Source organism: Castor canadensis, chromosome 4 (genome assembly GCF_047511655.1).
Source record: "Castor canadensis chromosome 4, mCasCan1.hap1v2, whole genome shotgun sequence".
Taxonomy (NCBI): Eukaryota; Metazoa; Chordata; class Mammalia; order Rodentia; family Castoridae; genus Castor; species Castor canadensis.
This window is the reverse complement of record NC_133389.1, coordinates 397,331-423,672: the sequence shown is the minus strand read 5'-3', so window position 1 is coordinate 423,672 and position 26,342 is coordinate 397,331. Positions and strand designations below refer to the sequence as shown.

The window sequence follows — 26,342 nt, the reverse complement described above, 5'->3', positions numbered from 1 at the left end:
ACTTGACACACACACACACACACACACACACACACACACACAGTAAAAAGGACTGTGGCTCACACACACACACACACACACACACACACACACACACACACACACACACACACACAGTAAAAAGGACTGTGGCTCAAGGTATAGACCCTGAGTTCAAAACCTAGTACCACAAAAGAAAAAAATCTGTGTAATAACTGATCACAGCACACTCCGGGCTGTGTCAGGCCTGGCATCATAGACCTGTTTGCCTGGCTACCTTGATCAGGTAAAATCAGGTATGGCACCACACATTCAGTCAGGCTTTCACTGCAAGGCTGCAGCTGAGCACCACAGGCAGGAAAACCCTCAAGGGTCATAAGAAGGGAAGGTGTCACACAACACTGCTGATCAGTACTTTGGAAATTTAAGTGTGTTCTGGTCCAGTCTGCAGATTCCTGGGATTGAATTGGTCCTCAGGCCTCGTAAGTAACACATGGTGGCATTTGCTAGTTGCACAAAGTGCTGGCGTTTGTTCTGCTTCATTATTTAGTTTTTTGTGAGCATTTGCCTGAGGAATTGAGTTTTAACCGAGATGACCAGTGGTCACATTTGGTTACCTGAGTCGGCTCTCGTTCTCTGTTTCAGACATAATGAGCACTTGTGCTAGCAGAGCCCTTTTGGTGTGAGACTTTGGCTAGTTGCTCATGTGTGGCTATTTGTTTTCTGCCAATCAAAGTCTGATGGTGTTTGGAGCTTGGGTAGAGGAAGATGGTGTGTGTCAGCTGTGGGTATGGAAAACAGCCACAGCATGCCTGGCTGATGGCAGGGTCTACAGACAAGTGATGGCTGACTCCTCTAAAGCATATCCGTGGAACTTGGAATGGAGGCACATCCCCACCCTCCCCACCCCTGTCCTATCCCATGGTGTTCAGCCCGTGTCAAGTTGAAGCATGCTCCAGTGAGGTCAGAAGCGCACAGCATAGGGCTTGAGCATCAAATATGTCACCAGCCTTCTCTTACTGTATTTTCCTTTGCTATGACTGCTGGCATTACAGTGTTTATTATCCACCTAAAATGTCACTTGGAGTAAGGTACAGAATTCCCCTCACAGTGGTGTCATGCTTTCCTGGTATGTGCCTGAATGTTGAGTGTTGACCAGCACTCATGGTCCTCTGCCATCTAGCATACCTCCAAATGTGGAACCCAGCAGCAAAGGGCAGAGTGAGCCCATGTGATGTGCCCCACCTGTGCCCCCAACTATGGCGTACACATGGCCTCTGGGTCTGGTGACCCTGCTTGTGTCCTTGCAAGGGGAGGCCCCTTGCAGTTGCATATCCCACCCTGACAGCAGCACTTTGCCTGTTGGCCCACCACCAGTATTCACGGCAGTTTTGCCTCTCTTCTCTCTTCAGAGGCCACAAGAGAAAGTTGAACGAGGAGGATGCTGCCAGTGAGTCTAGCAAGGAGTCCAGCAATGAGGACGAAGAGGGCAGCAGCTCAGAGGCAGATGAGATGGCAGCAGCACTCGAGGCGGAGCTGAACGACCTCATGTGACTTGGGCCTCGGAGCAGCCACCTCACTCGCCCTGCGCTAGCCCTTGGCTTAGGTCCCTTTCTCCAGAAAGACGTATATTTTGCAGAGCTCCACATACAGAAACACATTATTTTGCAGAAATAGGTGTTTTTAAGAAGTTTTACTATAGGAAAGTCTACTTTTTTAAGTGACAGAGTGTTATGGGAAGTCAGTGTGCTATGCCAAAGAGCTCAGCAGAGCCTTGTGCAGCGAGACTGGAGTGTGTGGTTTCTTGTCGCATAGGAGGGTTTTGGGGGGTCCCTGTAGATGTCACAAGCATGTCAATCGGGTGAAAATTTTGGGGGTCCGACAAGACTTTTAGAGAACAATGTAGCAAGAGCCTGGCATCCTGTCCTGCTTTTTTTTTTTTGTCAAAGCTTTCAGAATTTTGAAGGATTTTTAAATGAAACAGCATTTGTACAGAACACTGAGATGCATGGGCAAGCCTGAGTGGACCCACAAGTGACCTGAGGCTTCTGATGGGGCTCCTCCCCACAGCCTGGGCTACCGCAGCTGTGACCTCCTGCTGTGGCATCATGGTGAGCGGGAGCCTCCCTGCTCTTGGGAGGCTTTGTGCTGCTTTACGAGATCTGATGTAAAGTTTTGTATATTTCATATTCGACCCACCAGACAGATTCTTTCATTTAATAAAAATACTTTTTGTAAGTTCTCTTCTCTGGTGCGATATAATAGTGGACCGGCCCCCTCTCCAGATCCTTCTTAGCTGGATCCAGCTTAGCAGCTGGACACTGTTGTGTGGGGTGACCATCTCTGAGCTGGTTTCTTGTCAGAGCTTGTAGAACAGAAAACATGACCCTAAAGATTTTCAGAATTACCCGGGCCTTATAAATCTATACAAGAGGACAGTTGATAGAACTCACTCTATCGGGCCACTCCATATCCGTCACTCCTTCCATTATTGGGGGGAGCTTTTCAAATGGTCATACCCAAACATCAATAATACATGAGGTCATTGTCATTTCCAATTGTTAGAAAGACACCTTGAAAGACAGCTCTGGCCTGGTGCTTGTGACCCATACATAGGATGGATGCTTCATAGAGTGGGAGCACCAGAGCACTGGTGTGCACTGCTGTTGGACCAGTCAGGGTCTGGCACATTGGCCCTTCATAAGAAGCAGTGGGATGCACAATGTCCTCCAGCAGTGGTGGTGTGAAGTATCTGGACAGAGCAGCCTCCCTCAGTCATCCCCACACTTATACATTCCAGGAGCTGGTCCCACTAAGCGGTGTGTAATGGGAGAGGAAGTCCAGAGTCCATGTTGCATCCGAAATGTGACAGCCAGGGCACCAGGCTATCGCAGAACACCAACATTGAATTTGAACTTAGGGCCTCACACTTGCTGAGCAAGCACTCTGTCACTTGAGCAGACAGAAAATGAACTGTTCATTTTAGTTTGTGTTTCAAATAGAATCTTTCTGAGGCTGACCTCAGACTGTGATCCTCCTACCTACCCCTGCCTCCCAGGTGGCTAGGATTACAAGTGTATGCCACCATACCTGGCCCCTAAAGACACTGTTGAAACATCAAGTTTTTTGTTTCTCTTTCTGGGTTAGCCACCATGTTGACAGCAAAGTGTTAGGCCAAGAGTGTATTATTTTTCATCAACACAACTCGTGTGCTCATCTGCATGCATTGACTCACTCTTCTGAGAAGTTGTGGATGGAGCCTCGAGTGCAGCTGCACCACCAGAGGCTCACACACCATCAGGAGCCTGGACCCTCTCTGTGGCCCCCACTCAAGGCCAGGCCTGCCCCACAGCACTGCTAAGATGGGCAGACTCCACCCTCACTCCTGAGTGACGTGGCCAGAAACTGGTAGTACGCAAACAGACTTGAGACTCAGGCACCGCTTTTGCCACAGCCTCCCTTAGATGTATCTCTGAATGAGTTACTAACATACTCCTCAACAGCAATATCAAAATCTGTGCTTTCCATCAGTTTTTCCTGTGAAACAGAAAAGAGGCAAAGTCCTCATGATGGGGCTGCATTGGCACGGAAGTGAAAACAGAATCATGAGATGACCATCAAGATTCCATATGGGAGCCGTGCACTGGTAGCTCACACCTGTAATCCTAGCTGCTTGGGAGGCTGAGACCAGAAGAATTGCCATTTGAGGGCAGCCCAAGCAAAAAGTTAATAACACCCATTTCACTCAATACCAGGGCACGGTGGTATGCGCCTAAAATAGGAGGATGGTAATCCAGGCTGGCATGGGAGAAAACGAAGAACCTGTCTCCAAGACAGCCAAAGGAAAAGGGGCTGGAGATGTGGATCAAGCAGTAGAGCACCTGCCTAGCAGGCACAAAGCCCTGAGTTCAAACCTCTGTACCGCCAAAGGAAAAAAAAAAGATTCCATCTTGGAACATGCAACCACGCTCTTAGACTGATATGTTTCTGGAGGCTCCAGAGTGCTGAGCACCTCCTCCCCCACCGTCATCCCATCCACTGGGCTGTTGGCTGCTGTCCACCCCCTTTCCCTGCAGCCTCCACCCATGTCCCTGCCCTCCTTGCTTCTGTGGCTTGTTTGGCCATGTGGTGGGCTGGGTCCTTGGTCACAGTCTTCACAGAACCTGTGAGCTCCTTCGTTCTTGGCCATGGCTCCTGAGGGCTTACAAAGGTGGAGTGATGCAGGCATCTCCACCAGCAGAAGGATGAAGCTCTCGAGGGACCTCTGACCCAGGCCATCTGGTGGGCATAATGGTACCCACCATGAAAGTGCCATACAATATCATCTCTGTCCTAAGACTCCTCAGTGCTCCTGCCTCTCCTTCCCCACAGCCCCTGTCACTTAGTGGAATCAAACAGTGTACTAGACTGGCTTTCACTCAGTACCATGCAGCTAGTGTTCTTCCCTGTCTCTCCATAGCTCATTCTTTTTGTCTCTGAGTAACTCCATCCTGGATGACCACCATGAGTGTGCATTCCCTTTGTTGTTTCCAGCTTGGGGAAGTCAAGAATTAAGATGCCATGAGCACCCATGTGTTTTTGGGCATGTGCTTTTAGCACTCATGGGCAAATGTTGGGTGCGCCATGGCTGGATCAGATGGTAAGTGTTTAGATTTCACCTTGTACTGTGCTTTCTGCGTTAACATCCGATTTGCCTGGCGCCTGTTGAAGCTACGTATGCAGTTTATGCTCTAAACGTTAAGCAGCATCTCAGTATAATTTATGGAGATCTTCCCCACTGATGTGAAATGCTGCTTTTATCACACCTGGAAATCATGTAAACCTGTCTGCAGGTGAGACTTTGTTTTCTGAGCTGGGCTCAGACCCAGGGCCTTGCATGTGCTCGGCAAACATTTCAACGCTGAGCTATACCCCCAACCCCACATGGGGTTTTTAATTCTATGTCGTCTGTTATGTGCACACATCAAGCTGTTTCAAATACAAGTGCTTTGTAATACATCTTAATATGTTATCAGTATTCCCCGGCCTTATTTTTAATTCTTCCATATTTATCTGCCTAAGTGGACTTAAGAATCATTTCATTAAATCCCATCTTGACCCTTAAAAATTAATGTATTCAAAATCTCAAGAGATTTTTAAGCCGATTTCCTCAGAAGACCCAGGCACCAGAAGAAAGGTGACACAAAAGAGGATGGTGCCAGCTCGGGCCACTGGTTTTCTTTCCACAAACAAAGTAAAACCTTTAGGGCATGGTAGGTAGCCAGCCCGCCTGAGAACATGACTTAGGGAAAGAAGCACTCACCCCGGGTGGCTAACCACTATGTACACTGGGGGAGACTGAGAGAAACTTTTCCACTGAAGAAGCCTTGGGTCTGAGCATTGGGGTTCAACAGGGCTAACGTCACAGAACAAACAGATGTCTCGTGCATCCTGATGGAGGAGTGTGACACCTCTGCCAGTCTTGCAAGAGAGAAAATGTCGTTAGTATATCGTCATCGTAGTGGGCATTTCATTGTGACATTTCCTTACATGCAGCGTAACCCCAGTTTGGTTCATTCCCTCATCATTCTACCTTTCCCTCTTCCCTTCTTAATCAGAAGTGACTTCTACAGTTTTCAATGTTCCATATTCACACGTGTAGAAAATACATCCACCATATTCATCCTCCTTTCCCTCCTTCATTTATGCTCCCTGTCCCACCCTCCGCTTAATGGGACCTTTTTCACATTCCTGTCCTTCATTGTTTGTTCATTGTTCAGCCTTGTATTTTACCTGTAAATATTTTGTACTTTAATCGGACCAACACAAACCACTTGTCATTAAAAGGCATTCAAAGCGGATGGAAGGAGCTGCTGGTGAAAACATCGGAAGCACGTCAGCAATCCCGGCATGCTGGCCTTTCTTGGTTGCTGATTCAGGAAAACTAGAAATACACGCCAAACATACGTTAAGTAGATATTTGATATTAATGCACTATTTACTTTTGGTGAAGTTGTGCTTCTTTTTAGCATATCCTAATTCAACCCTTGTGGATCAGATGGTGTGATGTCTGGGATTTGCATCAATAAAACACAACCAGGAGGAGCAGAATATGGGCTGAATAAAAACAAGGTCAGCCATGATCTGCCCCTTGGAAAGTTGGACCCTGGCCCCCTGGGGTCCTGCCTGCTTTGGTGTTTGAAACAATCCACAGTGAGAAATGAGTACGCAATGAGTAAGTTCACTCATCTGAATTTTAAATGCATAAATTTGTGCAAGTTTCCCTGTAATCGAAATGGCTGCTACCACTTCCTACAACCCAGGTCTTCGTTTTAAGTAACTGGAACTGTGTTCAACAAGAACTAGAAGGAAGTAGCACCCATTTCCAGTGGGCGTCTGGAAAGATGAAGGGCCACACAAGCCGGTCTGTGGATCCCATGCCAGGACAGAGGAGCGGTGGGCTCAGCAATGCCCCGAGCTGTGGAACGCACCAGAAGTTGGCGGCAAACTAGGAAGACCGTCTGGTGGACTTTAAGCACAGCTTTGTGGTTCTTGAGATGGGAATTTTTCCTTTTCTTGCGGCATCTCTTGCATTACTTCAGTTGGTTTGGTGCGTGCTGTTAAGGCTCAGTCATGATTTCTGACCCGGCTGTGAGCCCCACCTACCTGCCACCACCTTAGAAGCTTGGCACTAGCCGTGCCTGTGTTCCCGAGCTTCCTTCAGAGCATTTTTAGGATTTCATCTTCATTTTTTTGTTTACGTCAGGATTTCTTTGGGTATGATGTCTTTGTAATGATTTTTACGAACCGGCTTAGCACAAATTAGCTTCTGTTGTTGCTTTGGCTCTGGTTACGCTGGCCTTCTCAGACAAGCTCAGTTCTCCACTGTCTGTCACTTGTCACCTCTCCTTGCCTCTCCCTGAAGTCTGGTAGAACTTCCCTGCGTTCTCCACACGCCTCTCCGGCCTGGTTCTTGCGAGCGCCGTCCTGACCCGGCCCCCGACCAGCGTCACCCCCCGGCCCTCTGCACCTCACCTTCACGAAGCTTCCCGCCTCTGCTTCAGGTTCGGTTGCATCCTGTAGAGGACATGAGAGTCTTCCAGAAAGTTCTCCGAGTTCTTGAATTTTCAAGAGCATAGTTTGTGTCTCTTTTTTTTTTTTCCCTAACTTTGATAATTAAAACCAAACGTTTTATGAAACATTCCCAACATTAAAATTGCTGTAGCCATTTGCAGGGACCCTAATGACTGAGTGTCCTTAAGGCTCGTATCATGGCGTTACTATCGCCAGCTTTTACTGCGTATTTTTTTTATTACTCTTTTTTTCATTCATTCTCCCTCAGGAAGAGAAGTGTGCCCAGCTTCAGCGTAGAGTGATTTGGAAACCAGGGCTGTAGAGCAGTGGTAAGAGCATTTCCCTATCGTGTGCAAGGGCCCGGGTTTGATCCCCAGCACCACGCAAAAAAATAAGGTCCACAGCCCTAGCCATAGCCCCTGATTTCCCGGTCAGTCCCACAAAAGGCTCTGTTCCTGTTGCCTTAGCTCTTTGGCTCTGGCTGTTCCTGCCCTGGGGCCCCTGTGCCTACTCTTTGCTTCTCCCTTACCTGAACAAGGCTGGCCCACCCTGGAGAAGACTCTCCTGACCACCTGCCTACTCCTGCCTCATATAGCCCCTGTTAACTTTGGGTTATTTTTGCTTTTTTGTTTGTTTGTTTACTTATTTCTTGGCTGGCATTTCCACACCATGCTCTGTGACAGCAGGGACATATTTCAGTTGACTGTTGTAGGTTCTGCTCCCAGCACAGACCCAGCTCCTAGTATGTTTTCAACATAAGTTTGTTAACTGAGTAAAAGAAAGTACTCCATTTCTTAGTATCTTGTAGGCATCTACCTGACAGGATTTGGGTCCCTCCCAGGGGTTTCCCATGCTGTGCCCTCAGTTCATTCTTCCTCCACCTCCAGTCACAACTTGCCAGGTGCAATTGTCCCTCCTGTGAGTAGAGGAGGACAGTGATCAGAGCGTGAGGTGACAGGCCTCTCCTACAGTGGTTGGACATTGTCCTTGACGTTGCCCTAACTTTCTTCCTTTGCCTGTGTCTTCACAAAAGAATGAATATATGAAATGTGTGCTCTTTAAAGAATAAAGGTAAATAAAATAGGGCAGTTAAACAAGAAAAAGAAATAAAAGACATCCAGATCGCAAAAGAAGAAGCAAAACTATCCTCACAGATGAAATTGTCTTGTACATAAAAAAAAAAAAATCCACTGAAGACGATACCAGTTCAGCAAGGTTCCAGGATATAAGATCAGTAAACAAAATCAATTGAGCCAGGCCTGTGGGGCACACCTGTAATCCCAGCACTCAAGAGGCTGAAGCTGGAGCATCTTGAGTTCAAGGCCAGCCTGGTCTACATAGTCCCAAAAGAGACTGGTCTACCTTTTCTCAAAAGGAAAAAAATCAATTTGAATTTCCATACATTAGCAATGAACAACCCAAAAGTGAAATTAAGAAGACAATTCCGTGGCTGGCAGAGCAGGAGATCCTGAGTTCAAACCTCAGGACTGCCAAAACCCACCTGTGATGGCATCAAAAAGAGTACGAGTAGAATATAAAGAAAGAAATTTAACAAAAGAAGCACAAAAACATATACCAAAAACATTACTAAAAGAAACTTAAGACAGCCTAAACAAATAGAAAAAACTGTGGTCATGAATTTGAAGACTTGCTATTGTCAGTGTTAACTAGTATTTCAAATATTCCCCCAAACTGACCTTCAGCTTCATGGCGATCCCTGTCAAAATCCGACCTGAATGTTCTCCAGAAGTTGACAAGTTAATCCTAATGATGATAAGGAAATGTTAAGGTTCCAGATTACCCAAAGCAATCTTGAAAAACAAGAACTAATTTGCACTCCCCCTTCTGACTTCAAATTTCACTACAAAGCTACAATCATCAAGAATGATACTGGCATAAGGCAACGTGTATATCACAGAACAGAATCGAGAACCCAGAAGTAAACCTTAAGTTACAGACAATGGTTTTTGAAACAGGTGCCAACAGACAAAAAGGGAGGAGGAGCCAGGCATGGTGTCACACACCTGTAGTCCCAGCACTCAGGAGGCTACAGCAGTTGGGCTATAAGTTTGAGGCCAGACTGGGATACATAGTGAGACCTAGCTCCAAATGAATGTGTAAATAATAAATAAATGAAGAATGCTCTCTTCAACATATGGCACTGGGGTAACTGGATTCCACAAGCAAAACCATGACGCTAGACCCCCTGCCTCACACAACCCAGCTCAAAAACTCTTAGAGGACCGCACAGACTCGGGTCTCTGCGTTGTGGATCGATGAAGATGTCTCAGCTTGACAAGTAAAGCACAAGCCACCAAAAGCATAATGGTCAAGCCACTTCGTCAAAAGCACCAGCTGTTGTGCTTCCAAGGTTGCTGCCAAGAAACGAAAGCCATTAATGGGAAAATGTTTGCAAGTTATATTTCAGCTAAGAGTCTAGGGTGCAGAATATGTAGAGAGCTCTTGCAGTGCCGCAATAAAGACAATCTAATGTAAATCGAGTGACAATTTAATGTGAAAACAGCTGGAAATGCACAACTGGCTAACGAACAGATGGAAGGACATCATTAGTCCTCAGAGAAATGCAAACTGAAATCGCTGCAGTAAACAAACGTCATTATTAATGTATGCCATAGAAATGTGTAATCTTTACAATTTATACATTTGTAGTCATTGTTTTATATTTTATGCACAATGTGTAGTCGTATTTAAAGTACTTGAATTTAGAAATTGGTATAACTTACAAATGTACTTAAGGAGACACTGGCACGGGTGAGGCCACGCCACTGGTGAACTGTATGGCATTGCCTCAAAAAGTTAAAAGCAGACCCAGTAATAAAACCAAGAGAACAGAGAGCTATTTCCACACAAAAACGTGCACAAATGTTCACAGCAGCCTACTTGTAACACCCCAAAGTGGAAACAAGCCAAGTGTCCATCAAGGGGCGAACGGACAGATGAGCAGACCCATTGCTTGGCCCTAGCGAGGCTTCCATGTGGAGCATTCTGACAGCCGTGCATTGCAGGAAGCCGTTTGGCTCCCATGGAGGGACCAGGACAGGCAAGTCCACAGAGCCAGCGGTGGGTATGCAGCTGCTTTCCTGGGTGGTGAGAATATTCTGGATTACATTGTGGGTGATCATGCAACTCTGTGAATGTCCCTAAATTCCACCAAATTGTACACTTTAACAGGGTAAAATTGATGATATGTAATGTAAATGATATATAAATAAAAGTAAATAAAACACAGCTGGCAGAGTGGCTCAAATGGTAGAGCACTTGCCTAGCAAGAGGGAGACCCTGAGTTCAAACCCCAGTACTAAAAAAAAAAGAAAAAAGTAAGTAAAACAATCACCTGGTGACCTAGCAGGCAGCTTTAGCACAGGCACTCAGTTGTGTCCCTCTCTGAGGGCCCTGGTTGTGGGTCACTGAGACTAGGCCAGCTGTGCCTCCTTGGGACCAATGTCTCCTAGTCACTGCTCCAGGCTGTCGTACCCTGGGCTTGGCAAACAGCTTCCAGGCACTGAGCTGGGTGTGTCCACCCTGACTCCTCTCGGCCCAGCTTTCCATCCTCCCAGGAAGTTCCTTTACCTGGGGACTCGTTCATCCTGTTTCCAAGACAAACCTTTGTGGAAACACTGATAGCCAGCCAGTCCCAGAGGTGCATAGCTTGCATGCGTTTCCGTCCTGATCCCAGGCAGTGTGGGCAGACCCTGGACTCCAAATCTCCACACGCAGGAGATTGCCTCTCCAAAACTCAGGTGGGAGAGCAGGGGGTGTTTTCCGCCATGCCCATGACATAGGTGGCTCTCCCACATCCCAGGCTCCTGGTGTGACAAAAACCAGGCACTGGCAATGTTGTAGCCCAGGATCTTTTTTGTTACAGTTTTTAAACATTCATTGCTTTAAGTGTTGCAGTGGAAAAGAAGGAAAGATGTCAGTGAGGGCTGCAAGGCTGATCTGCTATGATGTCTGTGGATCCCATCGAGGCTCCCACAAGGTGCAAGCTTCTTGGCTGAACCTCGGGTAGAGGTGATCTGCGGTCAGTCAGAAATAATATGAAACCAAAGGCAAACCTCTGGGCAAACACAGACATCCTTGGAGTTGCCATGCTGTCTGTCAAGGGTGGCTAACAGACTTTCTTTAAAAAGCTCGGTTCTCCAGAGAACATTGGATGTTTTGGAAGAGTCAACAAAGAGGGGAAGTGTTAACTTCTACCTTACACCCAAGACAGGAGAAGGCAAATGCTTTGAAAGCAATCCGGATGTCACTTTGCATCTCCCTTCATTCCGAGCAGTTCCTGGGGAGGTGCATTTTGGTCACCCACAGCTGTTGAGTCTCCCTGACACACACTGCCACACAACCTTGCTGCTTTTCAGCTGTGTGCTCAATTAGGTTGAAGGGCTAGAAGGATCCTTTCTGCATTTCCTGGACCCTCAGCAATAACACGTATACAGGAGGGACTGTTGAAGGCTGAAGCAGACACAAGTTCAGGAGATGAACCTCCACTCTGGGGGTCTGCAGGTCCCCCAGCAGAGTTGGGTGGGTGGATGGATAGATGGATGGATGGATGAATGACTCGTGCCTGGAGGCAGCAGCTCACTGGACCTCGTGCACACCTTCACCTCCCCCTTCTCCATTGCAGCTGGAATGTCTGACCTTTGCACCAGCATCAGGGGCATGGACACAATACCAAGAGGAGACTGCCCTCACAGGCCACCCCAGCAGGCTCAGCCTCTCACACCTGTGGATACCTACAACTTTTCCAGCAAGCAGAACTGACAGGCACAAGGAGCCCTTGTTGCTTGTGCCTCTTGGCCCATAGAGAGCAGTGAAGTGCATCTGACTTCAGTAATAACACTGAGTCGTTGGTGTGCACTTAGAGCTTTGAGAACATAAAAAATAGGTTCTTAGCCTGTTTGACAGGGCAAGGAGAATGTGTGGATGTGTGCACAAGGGGGTGACTGTGGAGTACTTATGAAGAGCTACCTTTTAAAGTTGCAGCACTCACAAGGCTTCTGCAGGAAGAGATGGCAATGTTGACTCCTACCTTGTTCCCCAACTCAAGCCTTGTGCACTGAGCTGCTAAGGACACCTGCTCTGGAGCTGTTACCGCAGAGCCTTCCAGAACGGTTTATAAGGCTATATCCTTAGATGCTTGGGGAAGGGGAGCAGAACTCTCCTGATGCTGAAGCCTGATTCTGTGGCCATGTCCAGCCATCAGCCATGCCCTCCATGCTTCAGTGCTTCCTCTTAGGGGCCTCTCTCCCAGGACCTGGAGAATAACTCACTGTGGCAACTTCCCACATGGAGCCCTGTCCAGAGCCACCTTATCCCTGCTCCCCTCTCCATACCCCACTCCCTGAGATGTACTAGAGGGTGGAGACAGTGTTGCTTTAAGGTGCTTGTACGAGATGCCCTTGATTTAAAGGACCGCACTGGTGAGCACAGGGGGTTCCCACTGCTTAGAGGCTGATCTGTAGCAGACACTTCTGCAAGAGTGGTGCCTCTCTCACTGCTGGGTAAGTCTGCTTTGTTTTCAGTTTGTCTTTGGAAAGTCAAACCCCAGGTCAACAGCCAGATGATGACAGGGCTCCAGCTCAGAGAGCCACCTGTGTGACACATGAGAGGGGGCCCAGCAGCTGACCTGGGCCCAGGAGGACAGGGGAGCCAGGAGCTGTGGTCTCTTTTTCCAAGGGCTTCCATGGCTTCTGTGGGTGGACTCATCAGTCACTGAAGGACAGAGGTGGTCCTGCCACACTGAAGCCAGTGACACTATAGGGTAGGGTGGACCCAACCTCAGAGCACTTGGCTCCAGGATCACCGCCCTACACAGCCTTCGCTGGAGGGTGGGGATCAAATCCCAGCCCTACATCTCCTGCTGTGGCACTAAGCATGTATCCCCTTGGTTAAAGATGAAGATCAGGAAATGAGGCCACAGTGGAACAAAGATGAACATGAGTCATGAGCCAAAAGTTAAATCAATATGGTACCAGCTCTACAGATTTGGGGTCCAGATGCAGACAACAGACAAAGTGCTTGATGTGGGATTTATTCTTCATAAGGGTTCAAACCCTCACCTGTTCCCACTGTCTCCTCATCACTGCTACTGTCATTAATGTTGCACAGTCGGCTCTGACAGTCTCCACATTGCTGTAAGAGGCAGGCAATAAAACCCAGCACAGTGCACAAGATTGCCTGACACCTGAGACCAGGTCTTCCACCCTTTCTGCCTGTGTGCCATCGCTCGCCTCCATTCACATTCTCTCACTCTCCTGCACGGCTCCCTGCCTGACCTCTGGCTCTGACTCAGTGGCTCTCCAGTGCTTGTGCAAAAGTGACCGGTGACTACATCTTGTTGTCTGAAAATGTACCTTCCTCCCAGACCACAACGCCAGCACCAGCCTTGGGATGCAGAGGATCTGGTGTGTGAATAAACTCCAAGGAGTTTCCCTCATTCAGGAAACACCTTTGAGGCTCCACAGCACCTGCCAGGAGCCAAACTGCAGAGCACAGCCAGCCAAGTGTCAGTGCATGCAGCTACCCAGGCCTGGCCCTGACGATCACTCCAGCCAGGACGGGTCTGAGCTTGGCCGTAGTGGGCTCCAAGAGGGCGCCACCAGCCTGTACTCCCTTTGAGGGCTGCAACTTGCTGTGGTGCATCAGACAGTTAAGTCACCACCCCAGGGGCTCATCCTCCTCAGCCATCAGCCTCAACTTCTCACTGTGAAGACAGCACAGCCTCCCCTGCCCCGCATGCTGTAAACGTGGAAGGTCCTTCAGAGATCCAGGCCAGTAAGGGTGTCCACTCCAATGGCAAGTGCTGAGTGTTTCACTGCTGCATGAGAACTTCTGCTGCCAGCTGACCAATGAGTTGGCTAGGACTGTATCAGTGGTGCCAAGAGGCCCGCAGCATGGCCCAAGTGGCAGAAGAGCTGTGGCCAGGGGAAGTTGCAGTTCTTTGCTAACCATGCTTCTGTGTAATGGACACACAGATGCAGTGCTGACAAGCCTGTGGTTGGAGGACACATAGATCCATTGAACAGGACAGATAAGTCCAAGGAGGCCAGGCTGGTTGGAGAAGCAGGAAGGGAGGAGGACTACAGCTGTCCTAGCAGCCTGTGTCACTTGAGACACTGTCCCAAGAAACCAAAGTACAACCCAGAGGGACACAGCCACAACCCAACAACACAACCTGCTTTGCAGGCGGTGCCACTAGCCATCTCCCCCATGGCCTGAGCCTTCATGACAGGTTGGACTGAGGTGCTTCATTCTCCACCAGCAGTGCTGCCCAGTGTGGGAGCACAGGTTTTTACAACAGAGACCACAGTGGTTTCCCACTGTGTTACCATAGCCTGGGCCTCAAAAGTCATCATCTCTGAAACCTCAGTGTGTGAAGAACCACAAGCATTTCAGAAACACAGGCTCTGAATCCACTGGTCAGTTAGCCTTGAAAATTTGCATTTCTGTAAATGCCCAGGTGACACAAGGACCGACATGGAGTGTCCTCCAGGGATGGGAAGAGGGACAGAGATAGAGCGTCCTCAAGGAACAGATGAGGGATGCACACAGAGCAGTGTCCTCGAGGAACAGATGAGAGACACACACAGAGCAGAATGTCCTCGAGGAACAGATGAGGGATGCACACAGAGCAGAGTGTCCTCGAGGAACAGATGAGGGATGCACACAGAGCAGAGTGTCCTCGAGGAACAGATGAGGGATGCACACAGAGCAGAGTGTCCTCGAGGAACACATGAGGGATGCACACAGAGCAGAGTGTCCTCGAGGAACAGATGAGGGATGCACACAGAGCAGTGTCCTCGAGGAACAGATGAGAGACGCACACAGAGCAGAGTGTCCTCGAGGAACAGATGAGGGATGCACACAGAGCAGAGTGTCCTCGAGGAACAGATGAGGGATGCACACAGAGCAGAGTGTCCTCGAGGAACAGATGAGGGATGCACACAGAGCAGAGTGTCCTCGAGGAACAGATGAGGGATGCACACAGAGCAGAGTGTCCTCGAGGAACAGATGAGAGATTGTGAGGCAAGCAGTATTTTCTATCAAAGTGTGTCACAATCTAAACAACTTGCAGTTCTGGGTTCTTTCAAATCCTTGTTAAGCACCATATGCCCGCCAAACTTGCCCACCAAACTACAAATGTTAATCCCTCCCCTGGACTAGTGTCAAATTTCAGCCAATCACAAGCAGATTGTGTACCCAAGCTCAACCAATCCAAGTAAAGGGGCAGAACCCCACTTCCTTAGGAATAAAAAGAGGACAAACTGCTTGCTCCTTGTGCTTGCTATGCCTGTGCACCTGCAAACCCTTCTGCAGAAGTAAATTTTGCCTTGCCAAGACAATTCTCCATTTCTGTGTCCTCAATTGTGACTCCAGTGGTTTTCAAGGGGTCTTATATCTAACAATCTGAAGGTTCATCTGGGATAATTCCATCTGGGAGAGGTGCTCAGAAGCCCTTCCCCCCAGGGAGATGCATCCCTCTGCCTCATTGCAGTGGCCCCAAGGTATCAGGCAACCAGCACCCTTCATTCCGGGCCTGAAGTATCTAGGCAATGCAGGCGAAAAGGGCCTTAGTAAGCACTATGGTGACCAAGCAATTCCATGCACAGACCCAGGTAAGAAACACCATCGACTGGCAAAGTATTCCTTGGTGGTCAGGGAGGGTCTCTGGGGTTGCATGAGAGTGAATGAAATGTGTCTGAGAAATGGGACAAGTGTGGAGTCCCAATCTGCAGTTCCAGAAATATCCAGGCAACTACATATGGCAGTCCATGCAGACCTGATCAGGAGTTTATACCGACCTGCTTCTTGCCAAGTAGTGCCACCAACTGGATATCATCCCAAGAGGTAATTGGTCACAGACAGACGAAGCACATGGGGTAGTGCGCAAGACACCTCCTGGAAATTAGGGAGGCTGAGCATCTACCAGGCATTCTCACCAACCAGGTATTCTGGGATGGAGAACACCGCAAGTAAAAAGAGCTCTAAGGAAGATGAAACTAAAGATGAATTAGTCCAAGCAGTCTGCTAGGACAGATGTTAAAATATTGGTCCAATAATCCTCAAACCAAAGGCAAAAGAAGCAGCAAATGATCAAATATTGCTGCTTTATCTGGACCCAGGGACCCATTCTCAAACCGGCCATTTTCTGGCCAAAATTTGGATCAGACGAGGACTGGGTCTGCCAATTACTTATTGAATACGTTAAACAAGAGTTCCGGGAGTCAGGAAGAGATTGAGCATGCCCTCTGTTGGAGACAGGGACCCATGGTTCTCTTTCCCTTAAAAATAGGAAAGGGGGACCAAACTGAGCTAAAGGAAACCTCCTCCAAGTGGGACCCCCTTTCCTGCTTACCTCCCCCTTTTAATCTGGAGGCCTTGGATTCTCAGGTGGAATTCCAAGATTGGGATGGAGACTCTGGCTCCATTTGAGCACAGAAGTCTGAAATGTAAAGAGAGAATTAAAGCCCCTTTTAAAAGACCCACATGGAGTCACAGATCAACTTGAGCAGTTCCTGGGCCTGCAAATTTACACATGGGTGGAACTCATGTCTATTTTGGGAATCTTATTTTCTGAGGAGGAGAGAGCTATGATCAGGAAGGCTGTCATGGCCGCATGGGAAAGAGAGCACCCACCAAGCCCCAAGGTTCATCCTGCAGACAAGAAATTCCCCCTTGAGGACAGTCATTGGAACAGAGGGGAGGTGGGGGATTTGAGGAACATGATCATTAAAGGAATCAGAGAATCTGTTTCCAGATCCCAAAACAGAGCCGATGTTCAAGGGAAGGATGAGGGAACCACCTTACTTTCTTCACAGGCTAAGAGACCAAATGAGAAAATATTCAGGATTAAATTTAGATGACCCCCCTGGGACAAGGAATGCTGAAACTTCACTTTGTGACCAAGAGTTGGCCAGATATAGCAAAGAAGTTACAAAAGATGGAAAACTGGAAGAAGAGAAATTTGGAGGAATTACTAAGAGAGGCCCAAAATGTTTGTGTGAGACAAGATGAGGAAAAATGAAAACAAAAAGCTAAGATCATGTCCACAATTGGGCAGATTACTGAGGAGAAAATTACTTTTCAGAGAGTTGGGCCAAGACCTTCAGAAACCCCGGAAAGGAAGGCCAAGCTCACAAGCTTCAGGAGGAAAGAGAACAGATGCTACCAGTGTGGGAAGCAGGACACTTCAAATGAGAGTATCCTGAAGAAAGGAAGGAGAAGATGGTTCCCCTTACGGCTTTTGAGGAAGAATAGGGGGGGTCAGGGGCTCTTTTATGTAGACAGGTCCTACCAGCAGCCCTTGATAAATTTAAAAGTAGGACCCAAAGAAAAAGAAATCACCACAGGTGATCTCTTACTATGGTCCCCACAGGCCTGGCCCTCTTCTCGAGGCGGCTGCCAATTTCCAGAGTGAAGGGAGAGGAATTTCATATCCCTCTCTTCAGATGCACCCAGGTGCAGTTCCAAGATCAGGTGGCATGGGTTAATTTCCTTTGTGTACCTGAGGCTGGGACCAACCTTCTAGGAAGAGACGTAATGTCTGAGTTGGCATAGAAATAAAAGTTAGGAAAAGATTTTTAAGATCTAATTAAATTTGATGACAGTGCAAATTGAGGACCAAATTCTCCTCAAAGTCTAGACTGGGGATGGAAACGGAGAGCTACGGATTCCCTTAGTTCATAATGACCTGAAAATCCCCGATGAGACAATACAAAGGAAACAATACTCTATACCTATGGGAGGGAGGCTGGGCCTGAAACCCATAATTGAGGGGCTGTTAAAGAATGGCCTTTTAGGAACCCTCTTACACTGTTGGTGGGAATGTAGACTAGTACAACCACTCTGGAAAAAAATTTGGAGGCTACTTAAAAAGCTAGACATCGATCTACCATTTGATCCAGCAATACCACTCTTGGGGATATACCCAAAAGACTGTGACACAGGTTACTCCAGAGGCACCTGCACATCCATGTTTATTGCGGCACTATTCACAATAGCCAAGTTATGGAAACAGCCAAGATGCCCCACCACTGACGAATGGATTAAGAAAATGTGGTGTCTATACACAATGGAATTTTATGCAGCCATGAAGAAGAACGAAATGTTATCATTCGCTGGTAAATGGATGGAATTGGAGAACATCATTCTGAGTGAGGTTAGCCTGGCCCAAAAGACCAAAAATCGTATGTTCTCCCTCATATGTGGACATTAGATCAAGGGCAAACACAACAAGGGGATTGGACTTTGAGCACATGATAAAAGCGAGAGCACACAAGGGAGGGGTGAGGATAGGTAAGACACCTAAAAAACTAGATGCATTTGTTGTCCTCAACACAGAGAAACTAAAGCAGATACCTTAAAAGCAACTGAGGCCAATAGGAAAAGGGGAACAGGTACTAGAGAAAAGGTTAGACCAAAAAGAATTAACCTAGAAGGTAACACTCACGCACAGGAAATCAATGTGAGTCAATGCCCTGTATAGCTATCCTTATCTCAACCAGCAAAAACCCTTGTTCCTTCCTATTATTGCTTATACTCTCTGTACAACAAAATTAGAAATAAGGGCAAAATAGTTTCTGCTGGGTATTGGGGGGGGAGAGGGAGTGGGTGGTAAGGGAGGGGGTGGGGGCAGGGGGGAGAAATGAACCAAGCCTGTATGCACATATGAATAATAAAAGAAAAAGGAAAAAAAAAAAGAATGGCCTTTTAGAACCCTGCATGTCCCCTTTTAATACCTATATCCTGCTGGTCAAGAAGTCAGATGGATCTTATCAGCTGGTACAAGACCTCTGGGCTTCACCAGATAGTTCACAGCAGGCACCCCGTCATCCCAAACCCCGATATTCTCCTCCATAAAATACCTCAATAGTTTAGTATCATAGATTTAAAGGATGCATTGTTAGCCTGCCCCCTGGCTGAGGACAGGGACATCTTTGCCTTTGAATGGGAGGACCCTCAGACAGAGAGAAAGCAGCAATACAGATGGACAGGCCTTCCACAAGCTTTCACTGACTTCCTAACCCATTTGGCCATGTGTTAGGAATTTGCCCTGCCTCCCAGATGAATTTATTGCAATATATGGATGATTTTGTTATTTGGACTTACTGAGAAAGAAGTGACAGAAGCTAAAATTAGTTTCCTAAACTCCTTGGGCCACCAAGGAATAAGAGTCTCAAAAATTAAGTTATTTGAGACTCAAAAACTATAATTTGTTGAAGAAGGGGTCAAATATTTGGGACATTTGATTCACAAAGGAAAATGCAGACTGTCCTAAGAGAATAGAGGAGATTACCAGTAGCCTCTACCAGAGACCAAAAGAGAACTTCGAATGTTTCTGGATTTATTGGATATTGCAGACTGTGGATAGAATCCTTAGGCACTCAAGACTAAACCCGTTTGTTCCAAACGTTTGGAAGACGAATCAGGTCCTTTATGTTGGGAACCAGAGGAAGTCCAGATAATAGAAAACCTTAGACACTGCTAATCACAGCCCCTGTATTGGCCCTTCCTTCCTTGGAGAAGCCTTTCCATTTGTTTGTTAATGTAGATAAGAGAAGAGCCCTTGGAGTCCTCACTCAGGAGAGTGGAGTTAAAAAACAACCTGTGGCCTATTTATCCAAATTTTTCAGTCCTGTAACCCAAGGATGGCCAGAATGTATTCAAGCAGTTGCCACTATGGCCCTATTGACTGAAAAAAGCTGAAAATCAACTTTTGGATTTAGTTCACTCCTCACTAGGTCAGAACTATTCTTTAGCAAAAAGTAGGAAGACGGCTGACTGACTCCAGAATATTAAGATGCAAAGCCATCCTGCCGGAAAGGGATGACTTGGTCCTCATCACTGAAAACTAAACCCACAAGAATTTCTGCTGGGAGGAAAAGCCCAGGACCCTATGGGGCATTGGTGTCTGGACCTTGTTGAATACTAGACCAAAATCAGAATCGATCTCAGGGAAACTCCTTTCCTGGGTGGACTTCGGCTGCTCATGAATGATTCCTCTAGAGTCATTCAAGAAAAAAGACATAATGGATATTTGATGATAGATGGAATTAAATTAAAAGTTATTGAATCAGGGAGGCTACCCAATAACTGGTCTACCCAGACCCACATACTACTTGCACTCAGTCAAGTGCTAAAATTCTTAAAAGTCAGGGAAGGAATGGTCTTTACTGACTCTAGATAAGCATTTGGGGTGGCACATACTTTGGGGAAAATATGGGCTGAGAGAGGGTGGATTAACAGTGAAGGACAGGACCTGGTTCACAAGGAGCTGATTATCAGATTGCCAGAGAATCTTCTGCTTCCTGAGGAAATCACAGTATTTCATGTCCCAGGGCATCAGTGAGGCAGCTCCCCTGAGGTGCAGGGAAACACCCAGAGGTCCTAATGCTACGCCTCACTCCTGTCTTCCAGACCCCGTCCCTAACTCTTGTCTTCACTCCCCAGGAGAAAGCTCAGCCCTGGAAGCTGGGCACCTCCCAGACCCCAGAAGGAAAACGGCTCCTCCCAGACTGGAGGGAAGCATGTTGCAAAGCGACCGCGAGACAGATATTAAGCCAACTGCACCAAGGAAGTCATCAGGGGTCCAGGGCATGTGTGATGGCATCCTCAGAGTTCATGTGTGTTCAGGAATCTGTACTCTAGCAAAACAGATTACTGAAGGCTGTCTAACCTGTAGGACGATTAACAGGCCTCAAGGGGGAAGAAGTCCAGGCCTGAGGCCCTTTCAAAGTGTGCAGGTGGACGCCACTGAATTACCTCGGGTGGGCCATGTATAGTATTTACTGGTTATAGTGGGCCATCTAACTAATCGGGTTGAGTCTATGCCTCTATCTAGTGCCACCACCAATGGAGTAGTTAAAATGATTTGAGACAATATAATTCCTCAGTTTGGACTTACCGAAAATATAGACTCAGACAATGGGAGTCACTTTACAGCCAACATAATCAGAGAATTGGCAAGGGCAATAGATGTCAGATGGGAATTTCATAATCCATGGCACCCACCCTCTTTGGGAAAAGTTGAAAAAAATGAATCAGACCTTAAAAAGGCAACTAATGAAGCTAGTTCTTGAGACCAGATTACCCTGGACCAAATGCCTACCTCTAGCCTAACTCAGGATTAATATGATCCCTGGAAGGACATAGGAATCTCTCCTTACGAAATGTTGTATGACTTACCTTATTTGTGCTAGCATTCTGGCCTCCCCTTCTTTGAACCAAAGATCATTTTCTCTGAAATTATGTCTCTCTTCAGCTCTATCTTCTTGGTCTCTCTTCAGCTCTATGATCCCTTAGGCAACAGGGACTGCAAACCCAGACTCCACTGCTTGAATTTCCAGTGCACCCACACTGGCTGGAAGATTATATCCAGATCCTGACTTGGAGTAGAGAGAAACTCAAGCTATCCTGGTAGGGATCTTATCAGGTGTTACTCCAAAGACAGCAACACATACCACTGAGAAGGTTTAGACCCACTACATCCGAATAAAGCAAGCTCCCAAGGAGGAACAATGGACCATGTCTTCAAATAATAGGGCTGTTGTTCCTTTTCCATTTGGGAAACTGTCTGACTGCTATCAGTATCGCTCAGACCTCATCTCCTATAGCTGTTGAATTTGATGCATCCATTATAATGCCCTGTGGGGATCTTGAAGATCAGTGTTATATCCAGACTAGGGCTGAGACCATATATGTGTGTGCAGACCCTGCCCCTGGTTACTCAAAAGGTTAGCTGTGAAGTTGATTACAGTACATGTTATGCATGTACAATGACAGGATAGATGACTACACTTGGGTCATATATCTCACCATACTACAGGATGACATGGGGAAAGGAAAAATGGGGAAAGGAATTAAAAGACAAAAATCAGTTTAAGAAATTTACTCCCCCTCCCAGTTGCTAGCCCCTCCAATGCAACCTCCTCGGGCTGATCATAAATGATCTCCATTCTGTAGCCACAGAGCCATCTGTCTTAAAATGCTATGGATTAGGAGCTAGTCTTATTGGGAGCACTGATCCTGTAGGTTCATTTCTCTTAGAATTGCTCAAAGAACCTGCTACCACAGCGCCCCCTAGTGTCCTGTCCTCAACACTACTCCCCCAGCTCCATCATAATCAGACTGGGATACCTGTAGTGGAAGTCAAAGATTTAAGACAGACAAAAACAGTTATGAAGAAACAAATGCCTGGCTGTAATGGATTAAATGTTCTGTCTGCACTTTAAACAGAATTGATTGCTATGCATGTGCGACAGGAAGACCAGAACCCCAAGTTGTCCCCTTCCCTCTGGGATGGACCACTGACCCTGCTGGTATGGCATGCATGACTGACCTCTTCCAAGAAAGGACAGCCTGGGGCAATGGGTCTTGCAAGACCTTGTCACTACTGTTTCCCATGATTAATGACCATGAGAGGCTAAAACCGCCTTGGTTGATCAGATCCACATCTCAAAGCTCTAACTTTGTCTCTTGCCTCTCTAGGTGGGGGGAAGGGCTAGAGTTTCTGGGAAATGCATCCAGGTGAAGTGAAGGCCAATCCTTTGAAGAGATAGCAACAAGTCTGCTCTGTCACCAGGGCAGATATCTGGTGATATTGAGGTGGACCTTTATGTGAGACCCTTCCAGTCAAATGGAGCAGGACTTGCACTTTAGTCCCATTGGCCAACCCTTTCACTCTGGCATTCTGAAAACCCAAACCCTCCCTAACCAAGGAAAGACAAAAATGAGATCTTGTTTCCCCTGGAGGATCGTTTGATTCCCATGTCTGCATAGATGACATTGGGGTCCCACGAGGAGTCCCTGATGAATTCAAAGCAAGGAATCAAATAGCAGGATTTGAATCAGCCTTATTCTGGTGGTCCACTATTAATAAGAATGTGGATTGGATTAACTATATCTATTATAACCAACAGAAATTTGTCAATTTTGCTAGGGATGCAGTGAAGGGAAATTGCAGAACAACTAGGCCTCACCAGTAAGATGGCATGGGAAAACCAGATGGCTCCAGACATGATTCTGGCAGAAAAAGGGGAGGGGGCATGTATCCTGACTGGTGGCAAATGTGCACTCATCCCCAACAACACAGCTCCAGAGGGGACCATAACCAAGGCTGACAGCCTTGTCAAGTGACAAACTCAGGGATAAATGACCCTGTTATTGGCTGGCTGGAACAATGGCTTGGAAAATGGAAGGAACTGATGACCTCAATCCTAAGGTCCCTCACTGTTGCATTTGGGACAATGGCTTTAATTTGGTGTTGTATTATACCCTGTATTTGGGGACTAATTCTTAGACTCATAGAAACTGCCCTAACCAAACTCCTGTATCATACCAATTGTCGTTGAGTATGGCTGAAATAGAGAGTCAAATAATGTTAAATGAGTTTGAAGAAAATAACAGAAAAGAAAAAGAGAGGGGAACTGTATTGGGAGCAGTCTTTTCTATTAAAGTGTGTCACTATCTTAGCTGCTTGCAATTCTGGGTTCTTCTTCTGGATTCTTGTTAAGCACCATTTGCCCACCAAACTAGCCTGCCAAACTGCAAATGTTGGTCTCTCCCCTGGGGTATTGTCAATTTTCAGCCAATCACAAGCAGATTGTGAATCTGAGCTCAACCAATCTGAGTAAAGGGGCAGAATCCCACTGCATTAGGCATAAAAAGAGGACAGATTGCCTGCTCCTTGTGCTTGCTGTGCCCATGTGCCTGCACAGCCTTCTGCAGAAGTAAATTTTGCCTTACTGAGACAATTCTCCGTTTCTGTGTCCTCAGTTGTGACTCCGGTGGTCTTCAGGGGTTTTATTTCTAACAGGATGCACACAGCGCATCTTCAAGGAAACGGATGAGGGATGCACACGGAGCAGCCTCAAGGAACAGATGAGGGATGCACGTGGAGAATAGGGTCTTCAACGAACACATGACGGGTGCACACAGAGTGTCCCTGAGGAACAGATGAAGGTTCCATTGTCTGAACATCTGTCCTCAGCCTCAGCAGCAAACCTACAAGACCAGTGGCATAAAATCCAATAGAGCTGTTTCCATTCCCTTGCTCCCAAGCTGTCTAGACAGAGGACCCAAACACCATCCTGGATTCATCCCAGACCCCTGCAACACAGCTCTCAGGAGGACCCTAGGCCCCAGGAACAATGTGGTTCCTACAATCCCAGCCCTCAGCCCAGGTAATCCTGTCAGAATCTCCACAGGCCCTGAAACAATCCACTGGGAACACCACATGGCCAGGAGCTGCTAGCCCACGATTGCAGAGATGGCAGGTCTGTTCCTCCAGTGGGGGTGGGGGGTGCTGCATGCTCAGACAAGACAGAGGACTTGCCATAGGAAGGTGTGTACCCAGGACCTGATTCACATTTGCCAAAAGTGCAGTATCCCTGTTTGCTGGCCACCTCCATCCACTCTGCAGATCACTGGATGCTTCCCAGGCTCTGATCAGGTACAGTCATGGTCTCCATGAGTTTTGAGTGGGAAGTGTCTGATGGGTGTTGTTCTTGGAATCAGCAATGTGCAGCTTGTATTTGTCATGCTATGTTCCCATCTTGGGCTAAGCCTCTCAAGGAGCAGATGTGAATACAAGATAAAGTGAGATGTAAGTGTGATTAGAGGAGAAAGCCCATGACACTCAGGCACCCTGACTGAGCCCAAGTTGCTGCACCTCTGTGGTCACCAGCAAGGTCACAGGGTCCACCTGCCCTGCTCAGAGAGGGGCACAGATTGCTATCACTACCCTCTTGTGATAGCCACTCTCCTTGTTCACCTTGTCCCTGGGCTCCTGAGATCAGTAGTCATGTCCTTGGCTGCCCATTAGCTCTACGACTAGTCCCAGAGGAAGATGAATTACTCCCCCAGACACACCCCAATAGCTAGCTGGTTTCTCATCCTCTGCAAATAAGAAGTGATTTCCTGTGGTTGATAAGCACCCAAGCTGGGTGGGAAACTTGTTCTGGCCCCACTCAAGCTGGAATAATCTGTGTGGAAATGCATATCCTACCAGTCCTCAGCTATGAGCTCACTGCAGTGTGAGCAACAGGGATTCCCCTGAGTAGGGCCGGTCCATGTAGAGAGACAGTGAGTTCTGGCCACTTTCCAGGACAGCTGCTTCCTGACTCTTCCATCTCCCCAAAGATGACAGCATGTTCCAGAAAAGTCAGTCCAGATTTGAGACTGGGGAACAAAGAGACATGGAGATGTGCCTTCTCGTCTGCCACAGGCTGGGCTGCGTGGGGCTCAAGGTCAGGGATGGACTTCCACTGGGGATCAATGGGAAGAGAGTGCTTGGCTCCTTATGGGTCCTGTCAGGAAAGGAATTGTCCAGCTGGCAAGCGTCCGGCACCAGCGTCTCTCTGCAAGCCATTCATCAAGGTTCTGGTCCCTCAACCTCTCAGCCTCCATGGAAGCTTTGCATTTGCTCCAATCTCAAGGCCTCCAAGGGTATTGTGGTGGGTGGGAGACCTGCTCCAATGGGTGCTGGTACCTGGCCTTCCCTCCCCTGAACTGAGCTGTAGGCCTCAATGAGCATCCCCTGCGTCACCTCAGAACAGGCTGTGTGTGCATACAGACCAAATGCCCCACAGAGCCGTCTCCTCCAGCCTTCTAGGGGAGCAGCAGCTCTTGACCTGCCCAGGTGGAGCCAACCTGCCTGCTCTTCAGGCCCCCTTCCCCACTGAAGTCCTGGAGAGCCCAGCAGTTGGGCAGCGTTGGCAGGGCAAAGTCCAGAGCCAGCAACTTTCTGCCAGAGCACAGGACAGCCAGTCTTTCAAGTAGTTCCCACATGCAGGTATTTTTCAGAATTGCTGGGCTCCACATTTGTGTGCACTCGACATCACTGTCCACACAAAGGATGTCATCTGAGCAGCAAGACTGGCTCATAAACTCTGCATAATAAAACTGTTACACAAAGAATAACAGTGACAGAGAATGGAGAGCTGAAGGGTGTGGTGTCAGTCTTGATTGTCAACTAGGCTGGGATTGGTAAAGCAACTCAGAGCACAAGTGCTCCTGTCAGCCTTCAGTCCCCAGGTCACAAAAAGGTCCTAAGAAGTCTGTTTGGTGGCATCTGTGACTGGACAAGGGCTCAGAGGGATGGCTTCAGATCTTGCTGGCAGCAGTGACTGCAAATCCCACCGCACATCAGCATTGTTCAGAGAACACAATGTAGGGAGTTGGTCCCTTGGGAGACTGTGCAGACACCAGGGAGCTCGGTCCACAGGCCACTCCAACCTCATCCTCAGCAACAGAGACATGGTTTTTCTGGTGCAGCCTCTTACACATGCTCT

The 26,342-nt window shown here is 47.6% G+C and overlaps 1 protein-coding gene across 3 annotated transcripts in view; it reads left to right on the top strand.

Moving 5' to 3' along the window:
* The window catches only part of Ctdp1 (CTD phosphatase subunit 1), a 105,733-nt gene that overhangs the window by 66,782 nt on the left and 12,609 nt on the right, over positions 1–26,342 (top strand). The window contains exon 13 of one of the 3 annotated variants that reach the window (XM_074069600.1): positions 1,392–2,209. The exons of the other annotated variants lie outside the window; for them this stretch is intronic. Coding sequence (XP_073925701.1) covers positions 1,392–1,533 — 142 coding nt within the window. The 3' untranslated portion in view covers positions 1,534–2,209. Of the gene's footprint in view, positions 1–1,391; positions 2,210–26,342 lie in introns of those variants that run through there. 3 annotated transcript variants of the gene reach the window in all.